The following is a 26393-nucleotide window of genomic DNA, read 5'->3' on the forward strand; positions in this document are numbered from 1 at the left end:
CGTATTTCCACGTAAGGCGCCCCCCTTCTTCACTTGCGTCAACAACGCATACTCTGGAACTATATATATACATACACAAACACTTGTAAACAAGTATGTTATGTGAATCGGACCGCAAAGGTCGAAGTAAGTTATATAAAAACATCTTTTCAGATTCTGGTATCGGTCTGGATTCAGTCAGATGGAAGAAAAACCACCGTGCTTGCTGCAGTAGTTCAGCTCAGGTTTCAGCGTTTAATGTTGTTCATACCTTCTTTACGCTTAGGACGCCCCCCGTCTTCACTTACTCAGTGGCAACAACGCATACTCAACAACACAATGATATAGACATACCATACAATAATGCCTCAGGTGGACTCGTGAAAATTGAGGTATGAACAACATTAAACGCTGAAACCTGAGCTGAACTACTGCAGCAAGCACGGTGGTTCCGTTTCATTCCTCCTGACCGCCAGAGGCGGTGCTTAAGAACTAATGGATTATCGCAGCGCCAGCTCTATAGGTCCAGAGCCATATAGAACTGTGTCAAAGTAATGTCCATATGGCAGAAATGTTCTCAAATTAGGCTATACAAATCATGCAGTTAAATAATGTCATGTAGGCTATTCAGAAACAATGAAACATGTATACAGAAACAATGAACAAATTAAAGCAATGGTAACATGATGTGATCATTACAATGCAAGGAAAATTTAGCAGTTTTGCATGTTTATTCAGAGTCAGGTTCATCTGAAGTCCTCTCATGGACTAGCGTCATCTCTTCACAGGTGCTGGTCAGCTGAAGTCTTCATAAGACGCTATAGTCAGCAGGAGCAATCTATAGATTACACCAACAAAATGTGATGTAATCATAACTCATTGTGAGGGTGATATCTCATCATTACAGGGAGTCTTCAGATGGTTCTTGTTCTGAGCCAGATAGAGAAGGAGAAAAACACAGGAGAAATGGTTAAGTGATGCTCCATCACATTTCAGTCCTGCATCTGCTCCTTCAACACAGTACTTATATACAGTGTTGGGCTAGTTACTCAAAGAATGTAATATATTACTCATTACTAGTTACTCCTTTCAAAAGTGATATTGTTACTTTACTTATTACTTTCTGGCAACAGTAATTAGTTACACTCAGTGGTGGAAATGGCCAGAATTAACTGGGGGGACTCTAGCTTGGAAAGGGGGCGGGGCAAAGTGGGGGGGTTAATAATGGTAATTTTACATGACCTTTTGGATGTATTTAATTATAAAACACTTTATAATCTATAATAACATTTATTAACAACGTATTTAATATTTTCTCTAAACTTTCAAGTTTAGACAAGCACCTGCAATTCTGGCCAAATTAAAGATACGTTGTGTGTGAATTTGCACATATTACGTTGCAAAAACGTTTGCAGTTAGTTTTTCATATTACATTCTTGAGGACTCTATGTTTACATTTCTTTTCAGGAGCACTAGTGCTCCTACTTAAAAAAAATTAAATAAATAAAAACCAGGAACAGACCTTCTGATCAATGAAAGTCTGATTTCACGGTCTGTGCTGTGAGGAGCAGGACGTGCAGCGATAGAGAAGCATTTCTATTGGCTGCAGTCTGCAGTACCCCCCCCCCCCCCCCCATTTCCAGCCCTGGTTACACTAGTTACGTTACTTTTTCTTCACACCCCACAGAAGTTGTAACTGTGTATCTTCCAGATAAAATTCTTCTAGAATGTTACTAACAACATATTTTTGTCTCATTGTTTGACCAAAATCCAAAAGATCAAAAAGTATAAGTGTTGTATTAATCTCATTAATTGTCATGTGTAGCTTGAAGCTAATTGTAATTTCTCCGTTACCCATATAGATTATATTTCATTATGTATTTTATCAAATCAAATAAGTTTGTAAGGAACTGTTTAATTTTCCAAAAATATTTTTTATTAATAGTAATATAATGTACCACATGCTGATCAGAGGGATGTGGGTGGGATGTAATGCCAGTAAAGTAATACACAACAGTGTTCAGATCATCTTTTTCCTGACAAAATCAATATAATGCAGTATTTCTATCTGCTGAATGTAAGCTTTTCCATATTCCGAGCTTGCCTGCTGCACTGGGGACATCACATGCATGTGCGAGTCGTGAGAATTATGAAAATAAATCTAGGAAATATTTGATTGTTGGATTGTTGGAGCGGGGTTGAGGCATCAAAAGTAACCAAGTAACTAAGCTGTGTTATGGATGGTAACTGTAATATTATTACTGAAATCTTATTAGTAATTAGTTACACTACTAGTTACTGCAAAAAGTAATATTATTACAGTAACTAGTAACTAGTTACTGCCCAACACTGCTTATATACAGTGAGGAAAATAAGTATTTGAACACCCTGCTATTTTGCATGTTCTCCCACTTAGAAATCATGGAGGGGTCTGAAATTGTCATCGTAGGTGCATGTCCACTGTGAGAGACATAATCTAAAAAAAAAAATCCAGAAATCACAATGTATGATTTTTTAACTATTTATTTGTATGATACAGCTGCAAATAAGTATTTGAACACCTGTCTATCAGCTAGAATTCTGACCCTCAAAGACCTGTTAGTCTGCCTTTAAAATGTCCACCTCCACTCCATTTATTATCCTAAATTAGATGCACCTGTTTGAGGTCGTTAGCTGCATAAAGACACCTGTCCACCCCATACAATCAGTAAGAATCCAACTACTAACATGGCCAAGACCAAAGAGCTGTCCAAAGACACTAGAGAGAAAATTATACACCTCCACAAGGCTGGAAAGGGCTACGGGAAATTGCCGAGCAGCTTGGTGAAAAAGGTCCACTGTTGGAGCAATCATTAGAAAATGGAAGAAGCTAAACATGACTGTCAATCTCCCTCGGACTGGGGCTCCATGCAAGATCTCAGCTTGTGGGGTCTCAATGATCCTAAGAAAGGTGAGAAATCAGCCCAGAACTACACGGGAGGAGATGGTCAATGACCTGAAAAGAGCTGGGACCACCGTTTCCAAGGTTACTGTTGGTAATACACTAAGACGTCATGGTTTGAAATCATGCATGGCACGGAAGGTTCCCCTGCTTAAACCAGCACATGTCCAGGCCCGACTTAAGTTTGCCAATGACCATTTGGATGATCCAGAGGAGTCATGGGAGAAAGTCATGTGGTCAGATGAGACCAAAATAGAACTTTTGGTCATAATTCCACTAAACGTGTTTGGAGGAAGAAGAATGATGAGTACCATCCCAAGAACACCATCCCTACTGTGAAGCATGGGGTGGTAGCATCATGCTTTGGGGTGTTTTTCTGCACATGGGACAGGGCGACTGCACTGTATTAAGGAGAGGATGACCGGGGCCATGTATTGCGAGATTTTGGGGAACAACCTCCTTCCCTCAGTTAGAGCATTGAAGATGGGTCGAGGCTGGGTCTTCCAACATGACAATGACCCGAAGCACACAGCCAGGATAACCAAGGAGTGGCTCTGTAAGAAGCATATCAAGGTTCTGGCGTGGCCTAGCCAGTCTCCAGACCTAAACCCAATAGAGAATCTTTGGAGGGAGCTCAAACTCTGTGTTTCTCAGCGACAGGCCAGAAACCTGACTGATCTAGAGAAGATCTGTGTGGAGGAGTGGGCCAAAATCCCTCCTGCAGTGTGTGCAAACCTGGTGAAAAACTACAGGAAACGTTTGACCTCTGTAATTGCAAACAAAGGCTACTGTACCAAATATTAACATTGATTTTCTCAGGTGTTCAAATACTTATTTGCAGCTGTATCATACAAATAAATAGTTAAAAAATCATACATTGTGATTTCTGGATTTTTTTTTTTAGATTATGTCTCTCACAGTGGACATGCACCTACGATGACAATTTCAGACCCCTCCATGATTTTTAAGTGGGAGAACTTCCAAAAAGCAGGGTGTTCAAATACTTATTTTCCTCACTGTAGTTGCGAAGACGTTTAAGTATAAAATACAGTAATAATGTACAGGTTTACTGTGATTACTTCTATAAAATAGTAGTGGTATATACATTTTTGGAAATTTAGTCTAGCATAATTCTGAAATGAAAACTGCTCACCTATTTTAAACTTTTCATTCTCAGGTCCATCAGCATCCTTTGCAATAAATCTAAATCTATTAAATAACTTCCCAGCAGCAGAAATCACGTTTAAAAGCCTTAATTACACAACGATGTATGAAACTGCATGTAGAGAATGAATAGCATCCCGTAAATCTACTAATTAAGTGAGGAATAATCTAATAATGATCCGTTTTAATGCACAAGGCAATTTTATTAGCTGTGCTGATAATATGCAATTGTGTTCTATAAATGTCTTACCTTTTAAAAGTTCATCAAAGCGGTCTCTTCTGCTGCATCTCTATGGCGCTGATAGTATGAGAGCTAATTTCCGGGAACTATTGAGCGGCTCCATGATCCGCCATTGCTGTAAAAAAAAAACGGTCCATTGGAGTCAACGGAGTTGCCGCAACTCTCTCTCTCTATGGCTCTGCACTACACTTGCCTGCCACCAGCTTGCAGTCGGGGCGGAATTAAAAGTGTCAAGTCGGACACTTTCTGCTCCCGGTAGTGACGCTCTCACGGTGTTTGCATAGTCTTATCATGGATGAAGTAAATTAAATGCTATATTTTTCAAATACACAGAAACGTTTTCATGAGCAACAGAAATACTTTTTATATACTGCTTAATACAGCGCCATCTGTTCACGAATAAAGTTCAACATTAACATATACTATTTAAATACCAATAAAGTGGGGGTATATATGCTTTTATCTGTGTTTTATTGATAAACGTGATTCAATATGTGCGACTACACTAAAAATGCTTTTACTGTATAAAAAAAAAAAAAAAAAAAGATTTGTGAGCATTATTGGAATTTAATTGCTAGATTCAAGGTCACCAGGATGCAAAACACGTCTTTTTTAGGCAGCCTTCAGCTGGGTCTAAGTTTGCTTTGCCACCATGCAAGGATTTCGTTTGCAGAATTTTCAAACTCCCTAACAGGGTCTAGTACACCTAAACGGCAGTCAAAGACTGCCCGTACACTGGCATCTATGGTGGATGCAGATAGCATTGGGGTTGCTGTGCTCCAGAAACTGAGCAACCTGCCGCTACCCTTGTGGTGTCACCGGATGAGGCCCTGCGAGGGAATGTGCGTTGCCCCAGTACTCAGTGCGGTCGCACAAACTCATTACTCAAAAAGGCATATGAGTCTACCACGTATATAACCCGTGCGGAGAACACAATATGTCAGTTACTCCTCGCCACAACTAGTACACTTGAATCGGCAAATGTGGATCCATTGGTTTCACAATTCCTTCAAACAATAGGTTACTGTCGTAACCCCGGTTCTCTGAAACATCGAGTGGAGAGATCCACCTATGGGAAGGGCATCCGTACCTGACCTCTGCAGAAGCATCCAATTGCACCAAGTCTGGCTAGACAGACAGAAGCGCGCAGCCAATGTCCGGTGAGGCCACACCCCCTCACCCACGGGCATATAACAGCTGGGCGCGCTGCTATTCCTCAGTAAGTATATTCGCTTCTCGTGCGGCAAGCGGGGCAAAGCTGGTGGATCTCTCCACTCGATGTTTCAGAGAACCGGGGTTACGACAGTAACCTATTGTTCTCTTTCATCATCTCGTGTTCGAGATCCACCTATGGGAGAGACATGGACAGCTCCCCGATTGCCCAATACACTCACAGTGAGGTTCTGAAAGCCAGAGAAAGACGGTCACCTCGGGGAGGCGGTGCCTGACACGTCCATTAATCATGAACCTGCAAAGGTGACGCCACACCTAGCTGCTGTGGACAAGCAGGACATGAAACATGCATGATACCCATACATGATAGTAACCCCAACCCACCAAGGCACATAACCATACCCATAAAGGGAAGTAAATGTTTGGTGAGAGGAATGAACATGGCCAGCCGGCCCATTCACTCTTATTGTTTTTTTTTGTTTTTTCACGGGGTTACAGGGAGGAGCTAGGAAGACCCCACCCCTAAAACCGAATGTGCTACCGAGGTTCTGGTGACATCCAGCCGGTAGTAACGCACAAAGGTATGAGGAGAAGCCCAACTGGCAGCGGAGCAGATGTCCTGCAGTGACACTCCCCTAAACAAAGCCCAAGAGGCGGCTAAGCCCCTTGTGGAATGAGCTCTGATGCCCCTTGGGGGCTGCACTCCCTTCATAGGCCATCGTTATAGCGTCCACAACCCAATGTGAGAGGCGTTGCTTCGATATGGGACTCCCTCTGTGTGGGGGGGCCCATGAAACAAAGAGCTGGTCGCTCTTCCGGAAAGCATTGGTCCTGGTCATATATGCCTGTAAAGCACGGACTGGACACAGAGCATTCAGCCTCTGATCCTCTAGAGAGGTAAAAGGTGGAGGGTGAAAAGCGGACAGCTCCAACACCTCCGAAGTGAACGACGGGAAGCACTTCGGCATGAAGGCCGGGTTAGGCTTTAGGGAAACCTTATCCCCACTGAGGGAGAACTTAGTGCACGAGGGGTGAACCGAGAGTGCATGTAGCTCACTGACACGTTTAGCAGATGCCAATGCCAAGAGCAAAGCTGTCTTGAAGGACAACAGCTTAAGGGAAATACTCCCCAGAGGCTCAAAAGGATGTTGAGACAGCGCTTCCAGCACCATGATGAGGTCCCACTCAGGAACCGTTCTCCTGATGACTGGTAAAGAGCGGCGTGCACCCTTCATAAATCTGCAGATTAGAGGGTGCTGCCCGACAGTACAGCCCTCAAAACCCACATGACAAGCTGAAATCGCAGCCAAGTAGACCTTAATGGTGGAAAAAGACCTCCCTTTTTCCATGAGGTCTTGAAGGAAACACAAAATATCAGGAACTGAGCACTGATAAGATATGAAACCACGCCCATCGCACCACCCTTCGAACACTTGCCACTTACAGCCATATAAGGACCGTGTAGAAACGGCCCTGGCATTCTGAATAGTGGCGACCACACGTGGCGAAAACCCAAGTGCGTTCAGGTTCGTCCTCTCACGGGCCAGGCCCAGAGAGCCACCCTGTCCGGGTGGGGGTGGTAAATCTCCCCGTTGGCTTGGGACAATAGGTCCGTGCGAACGGGAAGGCGCCATGGCTCGGCGTATAACAGAGGAACTATTTCCGCCAGCCATGTTGCTTTGGGCCACCTGGGTGCTATCAGAATGAGAGACAAGCCCTGCTCTCTCACCCTGGCCAATGTGGGAATTATCAGGCACAGGGGAGGAAAAGCATACAGGGGCACTCTGGGCCATGGGTGGGCCAGTGCGTCTACCCCGAGGGGCGCATCCATGTCCCTTAGAGAGAAGAACATAGGACAATGGTAGTTTTCGCGCGAGGCGAATAGATCTATGCTCGCCCGTCCGAATCTCATCCATAGCATTTCCACTATCTGCGGGTGAAGACGCCAATCTCCGTAGATCGGATTTCCCCTTGATAGCAGATCCGCGCCTCTGTTCAGAATGCCCGGAACATGAGTTGCGCGCAACGACAGGAAAACACGTCTGCTCCACACCAATAGCTTGTAAGCTAGAGCGTGAAGTTTCGATGAGCACATGCCGCCCTGACGGTTGATATAAGCCACAGCCGTGGTATTGTCGAACCGTACTAGAACGTGATGTCCCTGCAGGTGAGGCAGAAAATGATTCAGAGCTTTCCAAATGGTTAAAAGCTCTAAATAGTTTATGTGCGCTGAACGGAGTTTGCACGGCCACAACCCGTTCACCGTTCTGCCCTCCTGGGTGGCACCCCAGCCTGTTAAGGACGCGTCTGTCGTCACAACTTTCCGCATCGTAACCGCCCCCAGAGGGGTTCCCCGTGCGTAAAAGTCTTCGCTCTCCCAGTGGCGCAAGACTGTCGAGCAGGCGCGTGTCACTGTTACCGAGCGGCAAAGGTCGCGAATCGGGCTGAAATGTAGTGACAAAACCCATTTCATGAACGCCCTCATCCTCAGGAGTCCCAATGGCACAACTTGGGTGGATGAAGCCATGAGACCCTGCAGCCTGAGACATGTGCGATATTGCACTTTCGCTCCTTCTCTGAACTGCGACAGACAGTTCATCAGAGAGCGAACGCGCTCTTGAGAGAGACGCGCTGGCATGGAGACCGAGTTCAACTCCAAGCCCAGGAAAATGACATTCTGACTGGGTGTGAAATTGCTCTTGCTCACATTCACTTGGAACCCGAGCGATGTAATGTGCGCAAGCACACGGCCGGTGTCCTGCAACACCTTCTCCTTCGATTCGGCTATGATGAGCCAATCGTCTATGTAAGTCAGGATTCTCAGACCTGATATTCTCAGAGGTGCCAAGCCCGCCTCCACGCACAGACAGAAAGACCGGGGACTCAGACTGAGTCCAAACGGAAGAACTGTGAATTCGTAACATATGCCCTGGTAGGCGAAACGAAGAAACTTCCTGTGCGGAGGATAGATGCTTATGTGAAAGAAAGCATCTTTCAGATCGACTGATGTGAACCAGTCGTTCTGTTTTATGGCACGGGCGATTGCGCCATGTGTCAGCATTCTGAAATTGTATTTCCTCAAATGTTTGTTCAACACTCGAAGGTCCAAGATAGGGCGGAGAGGGCCGCCTTTTTTCGGGACCAGAAAGTAACGGGAATAAAAACCCTGGTTCATCAGATCGGGGGGTACCACCTGAATCGCTCCCTTGTTTAGGAGAGATGAAATTTCCTCTTTCAGAATGTGTGAGGCGTTTTCTTCCGTGTGAGAAAAGAGAATGCCATTGAAATGCGGGGGTTTTACTGAGAATTGCAATCTGTAACCCTGCATTACTGTACGCATCACCCACTCGGGAGCTGAAACGGTTTGCCAAGCCGCTTCGTGACTCGCGAGTGCTCCCGCTCGGGCCAGAGCGGAGCTGTGTGAGACCCACAGGTTTATTTGTGATGCTATGGCGCCATCTAGTGGGCACACTAGAGGCGACATGCAGGGGTTCGGAGGGATTTCCTCTCTCTGCAGTGAGATGAGTTCTCTCTGCGGAGAGAGGTTTTCTCTCCGAAACGAATTCATTTGATTCGTACTTTTTTGTGTTTTGTGTTGGGCAAACACTGAGGCCGAAGCCTTTATTGAGAGAGTGAGGGGAACAGAGTGTGGGCAGTGTGGTGTCACTGTGCTTACACTTTCCCTCACAAAGGGCCCCCTGAACGTGGGGGGAAAACACACATTTCTCGAACACACGAGCTGGGCAGTCTCGACAGGCGGTGAGCTGACCCATCCGCGGGACCCCCTGGGTCGTTTGGACGGGGGTCCTAGAAGAAGAGGGGAGTCCGAAGGGCTCGTGGCCCGTGAACATGGACTCGATGCCCCCATCGGCTGAACATCAGGTAGGCCGCTTGCGTTTCGAGTCGGTGGGTTTGGAATTCGCAGGTCTCCCGGCCGCGGCCGCGGCGGGAGCGGGCTTACCCCAGTGCTTGCTCGTAGGTGCTGGGTTATGATGCTGCGGGGATGGTATGTTGCGGGGCTTTTCCTTGCCCTGATGAAACTGTCGTCCCGTGGCCGGTGGGTTGGGCAAACGCACAGGGGGCACCTGGCGTGGGACTGCCTTTCTGGGAAGGCAAAGCTTGAAAGCCTCATCCTCCTTCTTTTTATCGTCACACCGTTGTTGCATTAGTGCGACAGCGGGGCCGAAGAGAGCCCGTCCGGGCTCCACAGGCGCGCCCGCGATGCGCCGCTTTTCGCTGTCAGGGAGTCCCGACAGGTTCAGCCAGAGCGCACGCTCTCCCACCACGGAAAGCGCCATGGAGCGCCCGCAAGCTTGGACAGCCTGCCGCGCGTTACGGAGGACGAGGTCGTTCACCGTAAGGATCTCCTTCCACAGGGTTTCAGAAGGATTTCCCTTTTCCAACTGCAGCCCTAATTCTACGAGGAGCGAAGAAACGTTAAGGGCCCTGACAGCCACGGCCGAGGACTTATAAGCTGCCTGGTGAACGGAGGCAGCAAAACGGTCCATCTTGTTGGGCAAGACCGGCTTAGGGGGAGCGAGCAGCCCGCCCTGAGCGGGGTTAAGGTGCCTGGCGATGGATGGCTCAACGGCGGGAGGTTCGCCCATACCGTACGCTGCCATGTCCTTAACCTCGAGTCCCGTGAGACCGTGTCTGAAGTCGAGCGGGTCTCTCCAATAGTTCCTCATGTGCTTCGCGCACGCCGGGAGGATGGGGAAGAGTTGCTTCCTCGGGCCGGGAGGGGGTCCCAGCACTTTCCCATCATAAATGTCCCTCTCCTGGTCGGTGGCGCTCTGTGGTGCCGGCCATTCAATGTTGAGACGAGCGGCCGCTCGCTCACACACTTCCAGGAGGATGGCTTGAGGGAGAGCCGCGTGGGCGGTAGCCTGGGGAACACCAGAGGGCGGGATGGCCTCCTCGTCCTCTGAAACCCCAAGCAAGGCCGCATCCTCCTCTTCGCCAGAACCGGGCGGTTCGTGGACGAGAGCGAGGTTGTCCTCGAAGATGTCCTCCTCGGGGAAGGCGGTATTGGGCTGGTCAGCCCAGATGAGAGACGTTGCGCCCCGGGAGGCCCCCGGTAGCGCGTCGTCATCACCGTGTCCCCCGTCCGAGTCAGAAGGGCTGAGCCCGGTGCACTGTGTCACTGCCACCTTAAAACGGCGTTTAAGCAGCTTCCTAGGCAGCATGAGGCAGAAACTGCAATTTTCCGGGTTCTCCAGTGCTTCCCAAGCGTGCTTAGGACCCAAACAGACCACGCAAAGCTGATGAAGATCCTTAACTGCGATAAGGGCGCCACACGCGGCCGGGCAGGCCCGTGATAGGCTATCCCCTGGAGAGGCTGCAGGCTTAGACAGTGACATACCAGCGAAGAAATCGGAGAAAACCGTGGCGGGCAGCCGTGAGGAGAAACGGTGAAAATAGCGAGAGCGTGGGCGACTCCGAATGCAAGGCAGCAGTAGTTGAAAATTAAACAACTCTCACGTCCGGCGGAGGCTGATCTGGCCGATATGTCCTCCTGAAGACACAAAGTGAGCAGTGTAAAAAATCAACCGAGCTGTGAGATGCAGAGATCGCGAGAAGCGAATGTCAACTGAGGAATAGCAGCGCGCCCAGCTGTTATATGCCCGTGGGTGAGGGGGTGTGGCCTCACCGGACATTGGCTGCGCGCTTCTGTCTGTCTAGCCAGACTTGGTGCAATTGGATGCTTCTGCAGAGGTCAGGTACGGATGCCCTTCCCATAGGTGGATCTCGAACACGAGATGATGAAAGAGAACTGCGCTCCTGGCTATGGGTCATCTCACCCGTGAACTGGGTACTCTTACAGCCACGCTTCTTGACAGCTCACCGACAAATGTGGCTCGTCCCAGGAGAAACTGCCAGAGGATTGTAAAAAGACACTTCAAGACCTCCCAATTGTTCCTGGTCACTTGTTTGGACCCAGTGTCCCAGAGCTTCTGGAAAAGAGGTTAAAATTGTCTGGGGCCACTCGTCAGTTGACTCAGGCTCAGTGCACTCCTGTTTTTAAGGAGCCGGGCATTCAGACTCAATATCGTTTTGCAACACCAGAGCAACGATTGAGCATGAGCATGACTGCAGCTCTACATCCGCTGTGGTCCAGAGGGATGCGAATCCTGCCTTACCTAGACGACTGGCTGCTGTGTTCACTCACAAAACAACAAGCTCCAGGATGCTTTTGGAGCATGTGCAGAAGCTGGGTCTTGCAGTCAACGAGGCAAAGAGTTGTCTGAATCCAGTGCAAACAATAACTTACATTGGAATGACACTGGACTCCCGTGTAATGTCGGCCACACTCTCACATGCTCGAGTGGCCAGTATTCTGCAGCTCCTTGCCCGTTTCCACCTGGGTGCAAGCTTGCCGTACAAGATGTTGTTACAACTCTTGGGGATGCTGACCACCGCCACTTCGGTGATTCCACTCGGCTTACTTCACCTCAGGCCTCTGCAGTGGTGGAACAACAGTTTGCGGTTGAGCCCTGTAAGACATCTTCAACAGCTGATCGTTTTCTCGCACAGTTGTATCCTGGCATTGACACCGTGGAATCGCTGGGTGTTTCTGATGTCAGGTGTTCCTCTAGGGGTCATTCCTTCTCGGCGAGAGGTCATCACGACCGATGCTTTCCTCTTCGAGTGGGGGGCATTATGGAATCACAGGGGCGTTTGTGGCCGGTGGTCTCCAGCTCGGTCCAGCGACCACATCAATCTACTGGAATTGCGTGCAGTTTTCCTAGCCCTGCAGCATTTCTTGCCAGTTCTGTCAGGCCGTCATGTCCTCATTCGGTCCGACAACACAGACAGTTTTTCACCTGAACCATCAAGGTGGAACATCAAGTCCCTCAAGTCGCTGCATCTTACCCACAAGATACTCACATGGTCTCTTCCTCATCTAGCATCATTGAGGGCAGTTTACCTCCTGGGATCGAGAAATCCGATAGCAGATGCTCTATCAAGGGAACTTCTGCACCCAGGGGAATGGAGGCTTCACCAGGATGTGGTGCAGAGGATATGGGAACAGTCTGGCAAAGCAGAAGTGGATCTTTTTGCAACAGAGGCAAACACTCATTGTCGCTTGTGGTTTGCAAGAACAGAGACATCCAGCCCGTTGGGGCAGGATGCTCTGTCTCACGAGTGCCCAAACTGTCTGCTTTATGCCTTTCATCCTCTACCGCTTCTGTGGGACAGATTACACAGGATCTCTCTGTGCAACCGCAGAGTGTTGCTGGTAGCACCTCGATGGCCAGCCAGGCCTTGGTTCCCCATGCTTCGGTCTCTTTTGGTGGGCAGGCCATGGCAGCTTCCATTTCAGAAGGATCTGTTGTCACAGATGAACGGCGTAGTATGGCATCCGGATCCGGCCCGTCTGCAGCTTTGGGTTTGACCTCTGGGGCCAACTGTCTCTTAACAGATTGTGAGCCCGCCGTTGTTCATACCATAATCATCACACGTCAGCTCTATGCAGCTCGTTGGAGGATTTTCTCGTCGTGGTGTGAGGAGCATGGGTTAGATCCTGTACGCTGTGAAGTTCCTGGAGTTCTTAGTTTTTTACAGCATATTTTGGATTCAGGCAAAGCAGCCACCACACTGGAAGTATATGTTGCAGCCATTTCTGCGCATCATGTTCAGGTTAAGGGTTCTTCTCTTGGTTCTCATAATCTCGTGTGCAGTTTTTTGAAGGGTACAAGACGGCTGTGACCAGCTCGTAACCCCCATTTTCCTGGATGGGATTTGCGACTTGTTCTTGATTTTGTTTGTCTGCCACCATTTGAGCCTTTGCAGACAACTGACCTAAAATGGATCTCTTTAAAGACTGCTTTTTGTTGGCAATTGCGTCTGCTAAGTGTGTTGTGTTGGTTAACGGATGTGTTGGTTACCGGATGATTCTGGTATTGTGCTCAGATCAAATCCTTCTTTTCTACCTAAAGTTCTGCTTCTGCAGTTTATAAATCAGTCAATCAGTTTAGCGGCTTTTCAGTCAGCACCACTGTCAGACCATTTAGGGGATCACCCTCTGTGTCCTGTGCGAGTCCTGAAGGGATATGTGAATGCTACCGTTCATTGTAGGAGCACAGATCAGCTTTTTGTTTGTTATGGTGGTGCAAGGAAAGGGACCGCTGTTTCAAAGCAGAGATTGTCAAATTGGATTGTGGAGGTTCTCTCTTTGGCATACAAGCAGGCCCAAAAACCTTAGCCCTTGTGGAATGACAAGAGATATCCTCTGGCAGTGTCTACATCTTGGGCTGCTTTCAGAGGAGTCTCTATGGCAGATATCTGTGCTGCTGCTTCTTGGGCTTCCCTGTGTACTTTTGCCCAACGTTGCTGCCCCTCATGCTGTCAGTTCAGCAGTTCTTCAGGAGCAACCTTGAACTTTTGTCAGGTGAGTGGCATTCCTCATGACTATGTTGGTAGGAGTCATCCACTAGTGCTTAAGCACCGCCTCTGGCGGTCAGGAGGAATGAAACTGTGAATGACCGCCAGAGTTATTTGTCACTCGAAATGCGCGAGAAAGGCGAATCGAGACCGAAGGCTGAGCTAGTGTGTCTATTATATTCGAGGTTCTGCTTACGTCACCACGTGACCTTTTTGATATATTATCTCGACCTATCGAGCTGTTGCCCGTGAATTGAATGTTCATTTCTCTACCATAAGCCGTCTCCAAAGGCGTTTCAGAGAATTTGGCAGTACATCCAACCAGCCTCACAACCGCAGACCACGTGTAACCACACCAGCCCAGGACCTCCACATCCAGCATCTTCACCTCCAAGATCGTCTGAGACCAGCCACCCGGACAGCTGCTGCAACAATCGGTTTGCATAACCAAAGAATTTCTGCACAAACTGTCAGAAACCGTCTCAGGGAAGCTCATCTGCATGCTCGTCGTCCTCATCTGGATCTCGACCTGACTGCAGTGCGTCGTCGTAACCAACTTGAGTGGGTAAATGCTCACATTCGATGGCATCTGGCACTTTGGAGAGGTGTTCTGCTCACGGATGAGTCCCGGTTTTCACTGTACAGGGCAGATGACAGACAGCGTGTATGGCGTCGTGTGGGTGAGCGGTTTGCTGATGTCAATGTTGTGGATCGAGTGGCCCATGGTGGCGGTGGGGTTATGGTATGGGCAGGTGTATGTTATGGACAACGAACACAGGTGCATTTTATTGATGGCATTTTGAATGCACAGAGATACCGTGACGAGATCCTGAGGCCCATTGTTGAGCCATTCTTCCACGACCATCACCTCATGTTGCAGCATGATAATGCACGGCAACATGTTGCAAGGATCTGTACACAATTCCTGGAAGCTGAAACCATCCCAGTTCTTGCATGGCCAGCATACTCACCGGACATGTCACCCATTGAGCATGTTTGGGATGCTCTGGATCAGCGTATACGACAGCGTGTTCCAGTTCCTGCCAATATCCAGCAACTTCGCCATTGAAGAGGAGTGGACCAACATTTCACAGGCCACAATCAACAACCTGATCAACTCTATGCGAAGGAGATGTGTTGCACTGCGTGAGGCAAATGGTGGTCACACCAGATACTGACTGGTTTTCGGACCCCCGCCCTCCAAATCAGTAAAACTGCACATTTTAGAGTGACCTTTTATTGTGGCCAGCCTAACGCACACCTGTGCAATAATCATGCTGTCTAATCAGCATCTTGATATGCCACACCTGTGAGGTGGATTGATTATCTCTGCAAAGGAGAAGTGCTCACTAACACAGATTTAGACAGATTTGTGAACAATACTTGAGAGAAATAGGACTTTTGTGTACATAGAAAAAGCCTTAGATCTTTGAGTTCAGCTCATGAAAAATGGGGGCAAAAAATGGGTTGCGTTTATAATTTTGTTCAGTGTATATACATACACACACACATATATATATATATATATGAAGAGTTCAGATGCAAAAGCCTCTAAGTGCCATCTGAAATTTTCATCTAAAATGAGCATTTTTATAAGGCTGCTGTTTAGGTTCAGTAATTTTACTCTAATGGCAATGTATAGGTCCTTTTCTATGCAATTAAAGTAAAATAACCGAACATTAATATAGGAGCCTGATAAAAATGGTAATTTTAGAAAATTTCAGACAGCATTTAGAGGCTTTTGCATCTGAACTCTTCATACATATATATACAGTGGGGCAAAAAAGTATTTAGTCAGCCACCAATTGTGCAAGTTCTCCCACTTAAAAAGATGAGAGAGGCCTGTAATTTTCATCATAGGTATACCTCAACTATAAGAGACAAAATGAGAAAAAAAATCCAGAAAATCACATTGTAGGATTTTTAAAGAATTTATTTGTAAATTATGGTGGAAAATAAGTATTTGGTCAATAACAAAATTTCATCTCAATACTTTGTTATATACCCTTTGTTGGCAATGACAGAGGTCAAACGTTTTCTGTAAGTCTTCACACTGTTGCTGGTATTTTGGCCCATTCCTCCATGCAGATCTCCTCTAGAGCAGTAATGTTTTGGGGCTGTCGCTGGGCAACACGGACTTTCAACTCCCTCCAAAGATTTTCGATGGGGTTGAGATCTGGAGACTGGCTAGGCCACTCCAGGACCTTGAAATGCTTCTTACGAAGCCACTCCTTCGTTGCCCGGGCGGTGTGTTTGGGATCATTGTCATGCTGAAAGACCCAGCCACGTTTCATCTTCAATGCCCTTGCCGATGGAAGGAGGTTTTCACTCAAAATCTCACGATACATGGCCCCATTCATTCTTTCGTTTACACGGATCAGTCGTCCTGGTCCCTTTGCAGAAAAACAGCCCCAAAGCATGATGTTTCCACCCCCATGCTTCACAGTAGGTATGGTGTTCTTTGGATGCAACTCAGCATTCTTTGAGTTTTTACCAAAAAGTTCTATTTTGGTTTCATCTGACCATATGACATTCTCCCAATCCTCTTCTGGATCATCCAAATGCTCTCTAGCAAACTTCAGACGGGCCCAGACATGTACTGGCTTAAGCAGGGGGACACGTCTGGCACTGCAGGATTTGAGTCCCTGGCGGCGCAGTGTGTTACTGATGGTAGCCTTTGTTACTTTGGTCTCAGCTCTCTGCAGGTCATTCACTAGGTCCCCCGTGTGGCTCTGGGATTTTTGCTTACAGTTCTTGTGATCATTTTGACCCCACGGGGTGAGATCTTGCATGGAGCCCCAGATCGAGGGAGATTATCAGTGGTCTTGTATGTCTTCCATTTTCTAATAATTGCTCCCACAGTTGATTTCTTCACACCAAGCTGCTTACCTATTACAGATTCAGTCTTCCCAGCCTGGTGCAGGTCTACAATTTTGTTTCTGGTGTCCTTTGACAGCTCTTTGGTCTTGGCCATGGTGGAGTTTGGAGTTGGACTGTTTGAGGTTGTGGACAGGTGTCTTTTATACTGATAACGAGTTCAAACAGATGCCATTAATACAGGTAACGAGTGGAGGACAGAGGAGCCTCTTAAAGAAGTTACAGGTCTGTGAGAGCCAGAAATCTTGCTTGTTTGTAGGTGACCAAATACTTATTTTACCGAGGAATTTACCAATTAATTCTTTAAAATCCTACAATGTGATTTTCTGGATTTTTTCTCATTTTGTCTCTCATAGTTGAGGTATACCTATGATGAAAATTACAGGCCTCTCTCATCTTTTAAGTGGGAAAACTTGCACAATTGGTGGCTGACTAAATACTTTTTTGCCCCACTGTGTGTGTGTGTGTGTGTATATATATATATATATATATATATATATATATATGTGTGTGTGTGTGTGTATATATATATATAATAAATAAACACTTGGATCATTTCCTGATTTCCAAACGGGCAAAAAAAAAAAAAAAGCAACCCACAATTCCAACTTGAGGAAAATTTGATGTCACATGGACCATCATAACGCTAACATCCTCCACAAACAGATATCAAGTATCATTATCTAGCTACTGTTATGCTACTTGAAGCTCTTTTAATTTCAGGCCTATCGAAAACATGCTAATTTATCCAATATTTCCCTTTAAATAGAGACTTCATGCCTTAAAGAGGCATAAATTATTGTCCAGCAATGAATTCAATAAGCAAAAGCTACTTCAGAATATGTTATAGGATATATAAAATATGCACAAATATTACTCCCCGTGAACTCACTGATTCAGCATATTGAAGGGGCATACAGTGCAAAGATCTTCTATTAAAAAGCAACTACATTTTCTCCATTTTCCACTAATCAAGTCAATGAGAAACGGTTAGGTTTCCCCACATTCTAAATGCCAGAAATTTCACTTTTGGGTGAACTTTTTTTCCTTTTTTTTTTTTAAATAAGTGACACAGACACCAAATAACTCAATTCAGACTAAAATATTTATTGATTTTCGTAGAAATACTGTTCATAAAAAAAAAAGAATATAAAACTTTTTACAAAACGTCCAACCATGTGCATTTAAACAGTGACATCCGTTAAAAATCACGAATTCAAGTGCAAATGTCTTAATAAATGCTTACTGTGGACAAGTAAAAAAATATAAACTGTGAACATGTACAGACCATTCAAAAATTGTATACAAAAAGTGAAAACATCTAGCACTGGTTGAAAAAACAAAACACGTTATTGGTGACAATGTTTGAGCTAAAATGATAAAGCATAACAAAAAGATGGCAATTAAAAATAATTTATGAATGTAAAAAAACTAATTTGAACACAGACTGGCACTAGTGATCAGATTTCTTCATTCATCGGTCAGATTTTCTGGCATATGGAAGCATTGATGGTGAACCTGCAAAAAACAAACAACACTATTAGAAATATCAGTTTTGCATTTGCCTAACCTGCCAGCCGCCCTACACAGTGCACAGGCCCATCGGAGTATTCGTGATTCAGACAAACAGGCATGCACACCTGTGTGAAGCAAGACCAACCAGAACGTGACTGATCACACAAGAAGGTGAACTTCTCTCTCAACTCCTCTGTGACTGGTTAACATGGAAGTAAGGCCAGACCGTCACTCACCTAACGGCCACACGGACCCTGGGGCCAAACAACTCAAATACAGCCAGGTTCTATTTTCTAGAAACCACTTCTGCTGATAGCTCATCATATTGGGGAGGCTGTGCCTCCTGTCCACTCTGGGGACTGTAAAATGGTAAGGTCAGAGGTCACAAATGGCCATTATTTAAGGTTTTGGATTTTTTTTTTTTTACCTTCAGTGTTAATAGGGATCCTAGTAAAGTAAAAAAAAGACTAACCATCTTGTGTAATCAGCTACAGAAATGAGGTCTAAGTATAGTTTTAGTTTTGATAAATTCTACTACTATCTGAACACAACACCACCTTCCACACTGGTTTGGTGATATGCTTCAGTTGTCCATATTTTAAATGATTTTTTTTTCTTTTAAAATGTGCCAGGTTTAATGCAACTGATATAGAACGATATATACACTATATTCACAAGTCTGGAGTCAGTCAATTTTTTTTTTTTTTTTAAATAAATTCATTCTATTCAGCAGAGACACATTGAATTGATCAAAAGTGACACTAAAAACTTATTACAAGAGACTTCTATTTCAAATAAAAGCTGTTCTTTTGAAATTTCTGTTCAAAGAATCCTAAGAAGAAACGGATCACGGTTTCCACAAAAAAAAAATTAAGCAGCACAATTGTTTTTAATAAGAAATGTTTCTTTAGCACCAAACCAGTGTCACGTGATCCTTCAGAAATCATTCTAATGGGCTGAAGACTGGAGTAATGGCTGCTTTGCCAATCACAGGAAAAACTAAAACTGTCATTTTAAATTGTAATAAAATGCCAATATATTACTGCATTTCTGATTTAGCATTATTTTTTCGTGAGCATGACATTTTTTAATCAAACTTTGTTGAACGAAGCTATCGTCTCAATTTGAACCACTCAGATTGGAGTGGTTTCTATGTAAAAAAATGAGAGTAATTTTAGGTCATTTCCCGCTGGCCTCATCCTACCTGGACGACCGGCTCCAAGTCGCTGCTGGACAGTCTCCAGATGTTGGATATACTCCGTAAGGGAGCGTTCTTGATCTTGGGAAGAGCTGAAGGAGCGTTCAGCTGGTCCCAGCACTGAACTTGTGTACGTTCTTTGTGTAAGAAAGAAAAGAGTGAAAGTTAATGAATCCGACATTTGTAATTTGAATGAAAAACACCAAAACGCCTAGATCAACACTACATACACCTGTTTGTGTAGTAAGAAATATTTCACCTATGATTCAGTCTAAAGGGTGATTTGATTGGCGGCACCAGAGACGAGACCACACCCCTTTGCGCAAAGGCATGATCACGCGTGGGTGGAGAGTTGAACGCAACTCCAGTCTGCTGTGGCCTCAGCACTTCAGTCCTCAAGGCAGGAACTAAGAGACAAGGGAAAGCAGCACATAAATTACTTATGACTTAAATCACCTGCAGAACTACCAAATCAAGTCTGCACACTGAATACCTTACCTGTGCTTGGTCCTGTTCCATGCCCGTTAACTGTAGCACTGCCAACTGAGATTTTCCTTGTAGCTCTTTGCCATTTCCGGGTGAGGAACTTGAGTCTAAAAAAAGAGATAAGAAACAAAGTAACCACTTAGAAATTAAGGCAAAAAAGGAATAAGAAACTTGATGTCTCAAATATAAAATATCAACATTTATAAACTTGAAACGGTAACAAACCCATACTAACATTGCCAGACATCCACGTAGCCATTGTTCTTACCTTGAGATAGCGATGACTACTCTGACAGATGTTCTGAAGCGGTTTAGAGGTCTGGAGGCCTGTGATTGGCTCAACGACGGCTGCGCACCCATACGAGCGATTAGCGCAAGAGTAGCCTGTTCGCACTCTTGAAACCCTCCCAGCAGCAACAGCAGATAACGCTTCTGATACACCAGCGACTTCCTGTAACTCTCTGCTCGCAGGTATTTCTCATAGAGCCGCTGCACCTGCAGTTCAAACAAACTAAAACTTTAAAATGTACTTTTGAATTATGAAAATAAATACCCCCAAGTTTCTTTTTTTTTTTTTTAATCCCCAACTCGATCTAAAATGAACCAACATCAAAGAACTGTGAGTGTGTTGTTAAATTACTCAAATAAGTTAAAATATCAGAAGGTTACCTTCAAGTATAAATTTTCGGTCAAAAACCAAACACTACATTAAATAATTAAAAGAAAGGACCTGATTATACATTAATTAATCCAAATTACCCTGTTATTAGAAAGGTCATTGGTGGGTCTGTTTTCATTGCTAGCTGTGACTTTTGAGAGTTCAGCCTCTGCTTTACGCAGCGCAGCCTGAAGAGTTGACTTTTCCTTCTGCCAGGCCAGCTTCTCCGATAACATACACTGCTCCGTAACAGCAGGAGATTTAACCTGACGGACAGACAGACAGACAGACATACACAACCAAATCTATATGAAGTATCACACCTAACACCAAAATATATATATGGACTGAACATTAAAACGGCTGAAAGTTGCAGACAAATGCAGTTTTTCATCTTTCACGCATCATGCAAACATTTTTCAGTAGGTAAATTCATTCATTGGTTCCATAATGTCTTGATTGATGTTAAAAAAACGTCTGCCTTTCAAAAAAGGAGGTTTAAATTAAAAAGAAGAAACTAACTGTTTATAATATTACCTGCTCCTGGTGTTTCAGGCTTTGCAGGTCTCTCTCCAAACAGGATATAGTGTGTTTGAGGGAGATCTTCTCCTCACTCAGAGCAGCGAGACACTCAGAGAACTTGGCGTTCTCCTTCAGCAAACGTTCCATGAGAGAGTTACTGGATGAGGTAGAATCCTATTGAGCAGAAGGTCAAATATATTACAAATACATCACATTACAGGATCAAAATCAATTTGCGGGATTGTGATTCCTGATAATTGCAATTTAAAAAAAATTGGATGGGTTTTATAAAAAAATCTGATTGGTTGCACAATTTGGCCACAAACGATTCTTTTGTCGTCATCTAAATCAGTTTTGGGTGAACAATCCCTTTAGCACTTGCTTTCTTACGCATTCTGTACTAACAGTACAACAAACCCTATTTCTCCTTCATTTTAAATGTCATACAATTCATTTTGTATCTGTAAGAATAAGTAGGACTGGGTAATATCGTGTATATGGTCAGCTAGTTTGGTTACTTCAAATTTAGACTTGTCAGCATTAAATTATTGTTCATATACACCAAGTGTGATTGTTAAATATCTGTGTGATAAATAATAAATAAACAGAAAATTTGCTTGTAAAACAAAACCAGCTGAGTGCGGTTTTGGGTTTATAATTTAAGAGTACAAGTCAGACATGCTGATATAAAACTTAGGGCTGGAGAATGTTACCTGAGAGATGTTTGTGAGTGCATTCTGGCCTAAGGTCAGGCCATTGGAGTGCGTGTCTCTCTGCAGGCGTTCTGATGTGAGCCGCTTCTCTTCGTGCTCCAGGTCAGCCAATGTCTGCTGCAGCTGCCTCAACCGCTGTTGATCCTTCTCACGCAACACTTCCAACTCCACCTGAGACAATTTATCAAATAACTTCAGTGCTCTTAATGACAGCAAACTATGATGATCATGTACATATCAAATTAAAGGGTTAGGTTCACTCAAAAATGAATACTTACTATTAATTAACCATCATCTGTTCCAAACCCATAAAACTGGTTAATCTTCAAAACACAAATTAAAGGGATAGTTCACCCAAATAAGAAAATTCAGTTATTAATTACTCACCCTCATGTTGTTCCAAACCCATAAGACCTTTGTTCAGCTTCAGAACACAAATTAAGATATTTTTGACGAATATCTTTTGAGAATATCGTTTCTGGGTCTGGGAACATTTCAGTTACGTTTCCATCTATGCAGGCTCAGAAAGCTCTCGGATTTCATCAAATATATCTTAATTTGTGTTCCAAAAATGATCGAAGGTCTTACGGGTTTGGAACGACAAAGAGGGTGTTACTGAAAGAATTTTCATTTTTGAGGGAACTATCCCTTTAAAATAACGAATGAAACCCTGAGTGGTTTCTGTCCTTTCACTGAAAGTCAAGCTAACCAAAACAAGGTGTTGTAAAAAGAATTAATACGAATCAAGCAGTTGAATCCCAAGTTACACATCTTATGAAGAGATATGATTGCTTTAAGATGAACTGATTTAATTTAAGTTTTTGGATCTTATTGGTTTGGAACAACAAGGGTAAATTAATTTTAACAGAACTGACATTTTTGGGTGAAATATCCCTTTAAGAGAATGAATCTTTTTCCTTACCAGTTTCTCATTGGTGCGTTCCTGTCGTCGCTCCTTTTCCACCTGCTCCTGTTTTTCCTGTCTCCTCTGCCTCTCCATCTGCTCCTGTCTCGCTCTCTCCCTCTCTTTCACCACTCTCATCTTTTCTTTCATCACATCCAACTCTGTTTGTAACTGAGAAGCTCTCTCTCGCTCTGCCTCTAGAGTGTGTCCGACCTCTGTTTTCTGAGTCTGCAGGCCCTCCAGAGCAGCACGGAGCCTCCGCACTTCCTCCTGCTCCTTGTGTGCCTCTTGCTCTGCCTGCTCCGCTTGTCTGCGCTTCCCTTCCAGCACCTGCCCTTGCAGACGTTCCAACATGGCTGCCAGGTCCTCTCCCTGACGCCTCTCCTGCTCCAGTTGTGCCCGTAGGTCCTGTATAAACTTTCTGTCGTGGGCACTGGCTGCTTCTTGTCTACGTGCTTCCTCCTCTAAACGTCGCGTGTGCTCCTGGGCTTGGCGAGAGAGCGAATCTGAGAGCTCTGCTGATCGAGAGCGTTCCTCCTCGAGGCGGGAAAGCGCAAGTTCAGTGCGTTCACGCTCCTGGGCCAGCAGTGCTTCACAACGAGACTGCTCGATCTGGAGCTCAGAGCGCAGGTTACTGGATGTGATTCGCTCCTGGTCCAGTGCGGAGTTAAGCTGACTGACATGTGATGCTTGCTCATTTAAAGCCTGGTGCAAAGAAAAAAAAAAAATTTTTATTCATAATCCTCAATTTCACCACATAAAAAAAATTAAATAAATCAATTGTTAATGATTAAACAAATACAGTGAGTATATCTGACTTCACTCGTATATACACAGTATACAGATGTAAAATAAATCTCAGTTGCATGACTGTTTATATCGGCACAAAATGTAAGCTATATTATCACACAGGTGTGAAGTAAATTGCACTTTAGACTCCGAATTCGTTTCGTGACCTTATGTTTTTGAAAAAGAAACTACAGCGTGTGATGTCATAGAACCATTGCAGTGCCTGTAGAAATTTTGTATGCTCAAATTCTAATGTGACGACAGCATTAGACTTGCTTTGGTCACAGAAAATAACAATTCAATGACTCATTCTAAACACATAAAACAAAAAGAGCCACCACATACTGACAAAATTATTTAAGCCTAACATGCATCCCAAATGTGGTTCACCTCTCGTGTTTTGTGGTTTTGCTCAACTGTCTGTTGGTTGATGAGTCGCTGCTGCTGAAGGTCCTCCTGGAGTTCCAGTACTCTAGCCTGCTCTTTCTCCAAGGCCTGTAGACAGGCCCGATGTTCAGCCTCAACATCTTCTAGCTTTAGCCTGAAAAACAAACATTTTTCAGAAAAAAAAAAAAAAAAGGCATACCACTAGTGACAATTCAGTCAAAGGGTGTGCATGCATGTTTGCTGTACCTGAGCTTGTGAATTTGGCTCTTTAATTCATCTTGATTTTTGTATGTAGTCTGAAGCTCTAGCCTGGTCTCCTCTAGCTCCTCCTTCAGCACTGACACAGCCTTTAGCTCCGCCTCCAACTGCCTCTGCTGCTCCAATCCTCTACTTTGCTCAGCTTCCAGAGAGGAGCGCATATCATGTGACGCTGTCTGTTCCTGTTGCAGCTGCAACTCCAGCTCTTCAACTAAACAGTGCACAGAGTTAAAAGCTGCCTGTTTTTGTTGGTTTTCCAATACTTGCTTTTCCAACATTTTTTCTCAAATGAATTGTGAAAAACATACCATCTTTATGCAGCTGATGTTGTGTTTCCATGCCCTGTTCTTTTGCGGTGTGAAGGGAATCCTGCAGCTGCTGCAGCTGTTCCTGGCTCTGCTGGGTGCTTACATGCAGCTGCGCATGCAGGCTGCGCACCTCAGCCAATAGACTGTGACGGTCTGCGTTGAACAGCTGCTCTAGAGATCTAAACTGCTGCTCCTCCTGAAAGAGAATCAGAATAGTTAATGAGTAAAAGCACTTGAATTCATTTAATATGGTAATAGCACCTTCTCAGCACCTGCTTCTGAAACAGTTTCTTTAACTGATCCAGCAAAGGAGTGAGGTCCATCTGAGTAGTGGTTGCCATGAAAGCTTGAAGCTGAGAGTGAAGCCATTCCCTTTCACTGTCAAACACACTGCGGACAGCCTGCAGCAGCTCGCGCCTCCAGTCCACGTCCCCACTGTCAGTCTTATACATACACACAAACAAAATTAAAAGGTAAGTGGACTGTTGGATCTCACTCACACACACACACTACTGCACACAATCACTCTAGTCTATGCTAATTCTGGATCTGCAGTTTTATTTCCAAGTTACTTTAACCCTATAAAGCCTAGTGCATCACATTTAATCAGAAAAAATCAATGATTAAAACTTTGCTGAAAATCCGGATGCACACCAGGTTGTCAAGTCAAGTCACCTTTATTTATATAGCGCTTTTAACAATACAGATTGTGTCAAAGCACTTAACAGTATCAAATTGAAAGATAGAGTGTCAGTAATGTATAGTGGTAAGATTAAACACTCAATTTTCAGTTAAAGGCATTTCATTATTGAATTCAGAGATGTCATTGTCTAGCTCAGTTTAGTTTAAATAGTATCTGTGCAATCAAATCGGCGATAATCGCTAGAAATTAAGTGTCTGACTGTTTCATTCCAACTTTAAGGATCTATCAGGTAAGCAATGCACAGATGAGGCTCACCCTGGGTTCCCTGTCAGCCATCCTGCAGAGCAGCTCTCTGAGTGATAAGATGGTCTCCTGTAAGGCCCGTCTCTCTCTCTGCCAGGAGGGAGGTGGGGCAGGCTCAGAATCTGGGCGGGACTGACCAGATGGAGCAGGGCGATGGGACAAAGACAGGATTCTGCAGCTTTCCTGGTAGACGCGCTTCAACATAGCCTATGAATGACACACACAGATATATAAAAAAAAAAAAAAGAAAAGCCAAATAACTAAATCAATTAGCTCTTCATGTATGAGTGAGGGTAGCACTATAAAGATGTTTACCTGTAACTCAGGTGTGAGGGCCTCATGGGTCTCGTGCATACTGCCTGCAGCGCTATCTGTGTTTTCAGCAGGTGATATTCCTCTGCAGCGCAGATAATCCACAAAATGAGCATCTAAACGCTCTGTATTCTCCAACTCAAGCCTCAGCATGGCCTCCAACTCTGAGCTCACATCTACAAACACAGTAAGATTAACTAACAAAGAAAATGATCTTAACCTTAATTAAACATCCAGTCTCTCTTACAGAAATGCAAGAATCCACAAGTACACAACTCACTGCTGCCATATCCATCGCTGACCCACTCCGGCACAGACACAGGAGAGTTGGAACCAAGCGGAGACTGAGATGGCGTCACATCTGAATCGTCCAGTTCATGAACCTTAAAACATAACAGCTAGACCATTACCACACCATCACGACATCAACAGAGAACACAAATAACATGTGGCACCAATTTAAAAAAAAAAAAAAAAAAAAAGTGTCAATTTTCTGGCATTAAGGCTGGGTGATGAATAAAAAAAATAAAAAAACCTGAACTTCATGAGAAACCAGCAAAAGAGAAATTCATTAATTTGAAGAAATCTTCTACTTATACTTCATTAACATTCAACCAACATCATTTTTCATCCATGT

At 44.7% G+C, this 26393-nt stretch overlaps 2 protein-coding genes across 7 annotated transcripts in view; both read right to left on the minus strand.

Annotated features, from left to right (window-relative positions):
• Positions 1 to 7020: 7020 nt before the first annotated feature.
• LOC131542294 (uncharacterized) lies at positions 7021 to 9366 on the minus strand. Its single transcript, XM_058778835.1, has one exon. The coding sequence runs from the start codon at positions 9364 to 9366 to the stop codon at positions 7021 to 7023; it is 2346 nt and encodes a 781-aa protein (XP_058634818.1).
• An 8481-nt stretch (positions 9367 to 17847) lies between these two features.
• Positions 17848 to 26393, minus strand: part of pcnt (pericentrin) — a 45427-nt gene continuing 36881 nt past the window's right edge. For 4 of the 6 annotated variants that reach the window (XM_058778131.1, XM_058778130.1, XM_058778129.1 and 1 more), the window contains 17 exons: positions 26037 to 26139; positions 25760 to 25932; positions 25457 to 25651; positions 24771 to 24941; positions 24499 to 24694; positions 24179 to 24401; positions 23936 to 24086; positions 22775 to 23461; positions 21853 to 22023; positions 21155 to 21313; positions 20719 to 20883; positions 20228 to 20454; positions 19972 to 20066; positions 19733 to 19880; positions 19480 to 19610; positions 18512 to 18634; positions 17848 to 18278 (listed from right to left, as the gene is read on the minus strand). In XM_058778131.1, the coding sequence (XP_058634114.1) occupies positions 18235 to 18278; positions 18512 to 18634; positions 19480 to 19610; positions 19733 to 19880; positions 19972 to 20066; positions 20228 to 20454; positions 20719 to 20883; positions 21155 to 21313; positions 21853 to 22023; positions 22775 to 23461; positions 23936 to 24086; positions 24179 to 24401; positions 24499 to 24694; positions 24771 to 24941; positions 25457 to 25651; positions 25760 to 25932; positions 26037 to 26139 (3162 nt within the window). In that variant the 3' untranslated portion in view covers positions 17848 to 18234. The remainder of the gene's footprint in view (positions 18279 to 18511; positions 18635 to 19479; positions 19611 to 19732; positions 19881 to 19971; positions 20067 to 20227; positions 20455 to 20718; positions 20884 to 21154; positions 21314 to 21852; positions 22024 to 22774; positions 23462 to 23935; positions 24087 to 24178; positions 24402 to 24498; positions 24695 to 24770; positions 24942 to 25456; positions 25652 to 25759; positions 25933 to 26036; positions 26140 to 26393) is intronic. The other 2 variants (XM_058778133.1, XM_058778132.1) reach the window with 1 other exon arrangement.

This window comes from Onychostoma macrolepis, chromosome 06 (assembly GCF_012432095.1).
Source record: "Onychostoma macrolepis isolate SWU-2019 chromosome 06, ASM1243209v1, whole genome shotgun sequence".
Taxonomy (NCBI): Eukaryota; Metazoa; Chordata; class Actinopteri; order Cypriniformes; family Cyprinidae; genus Onychostoma; species Onychostoma macrolepis.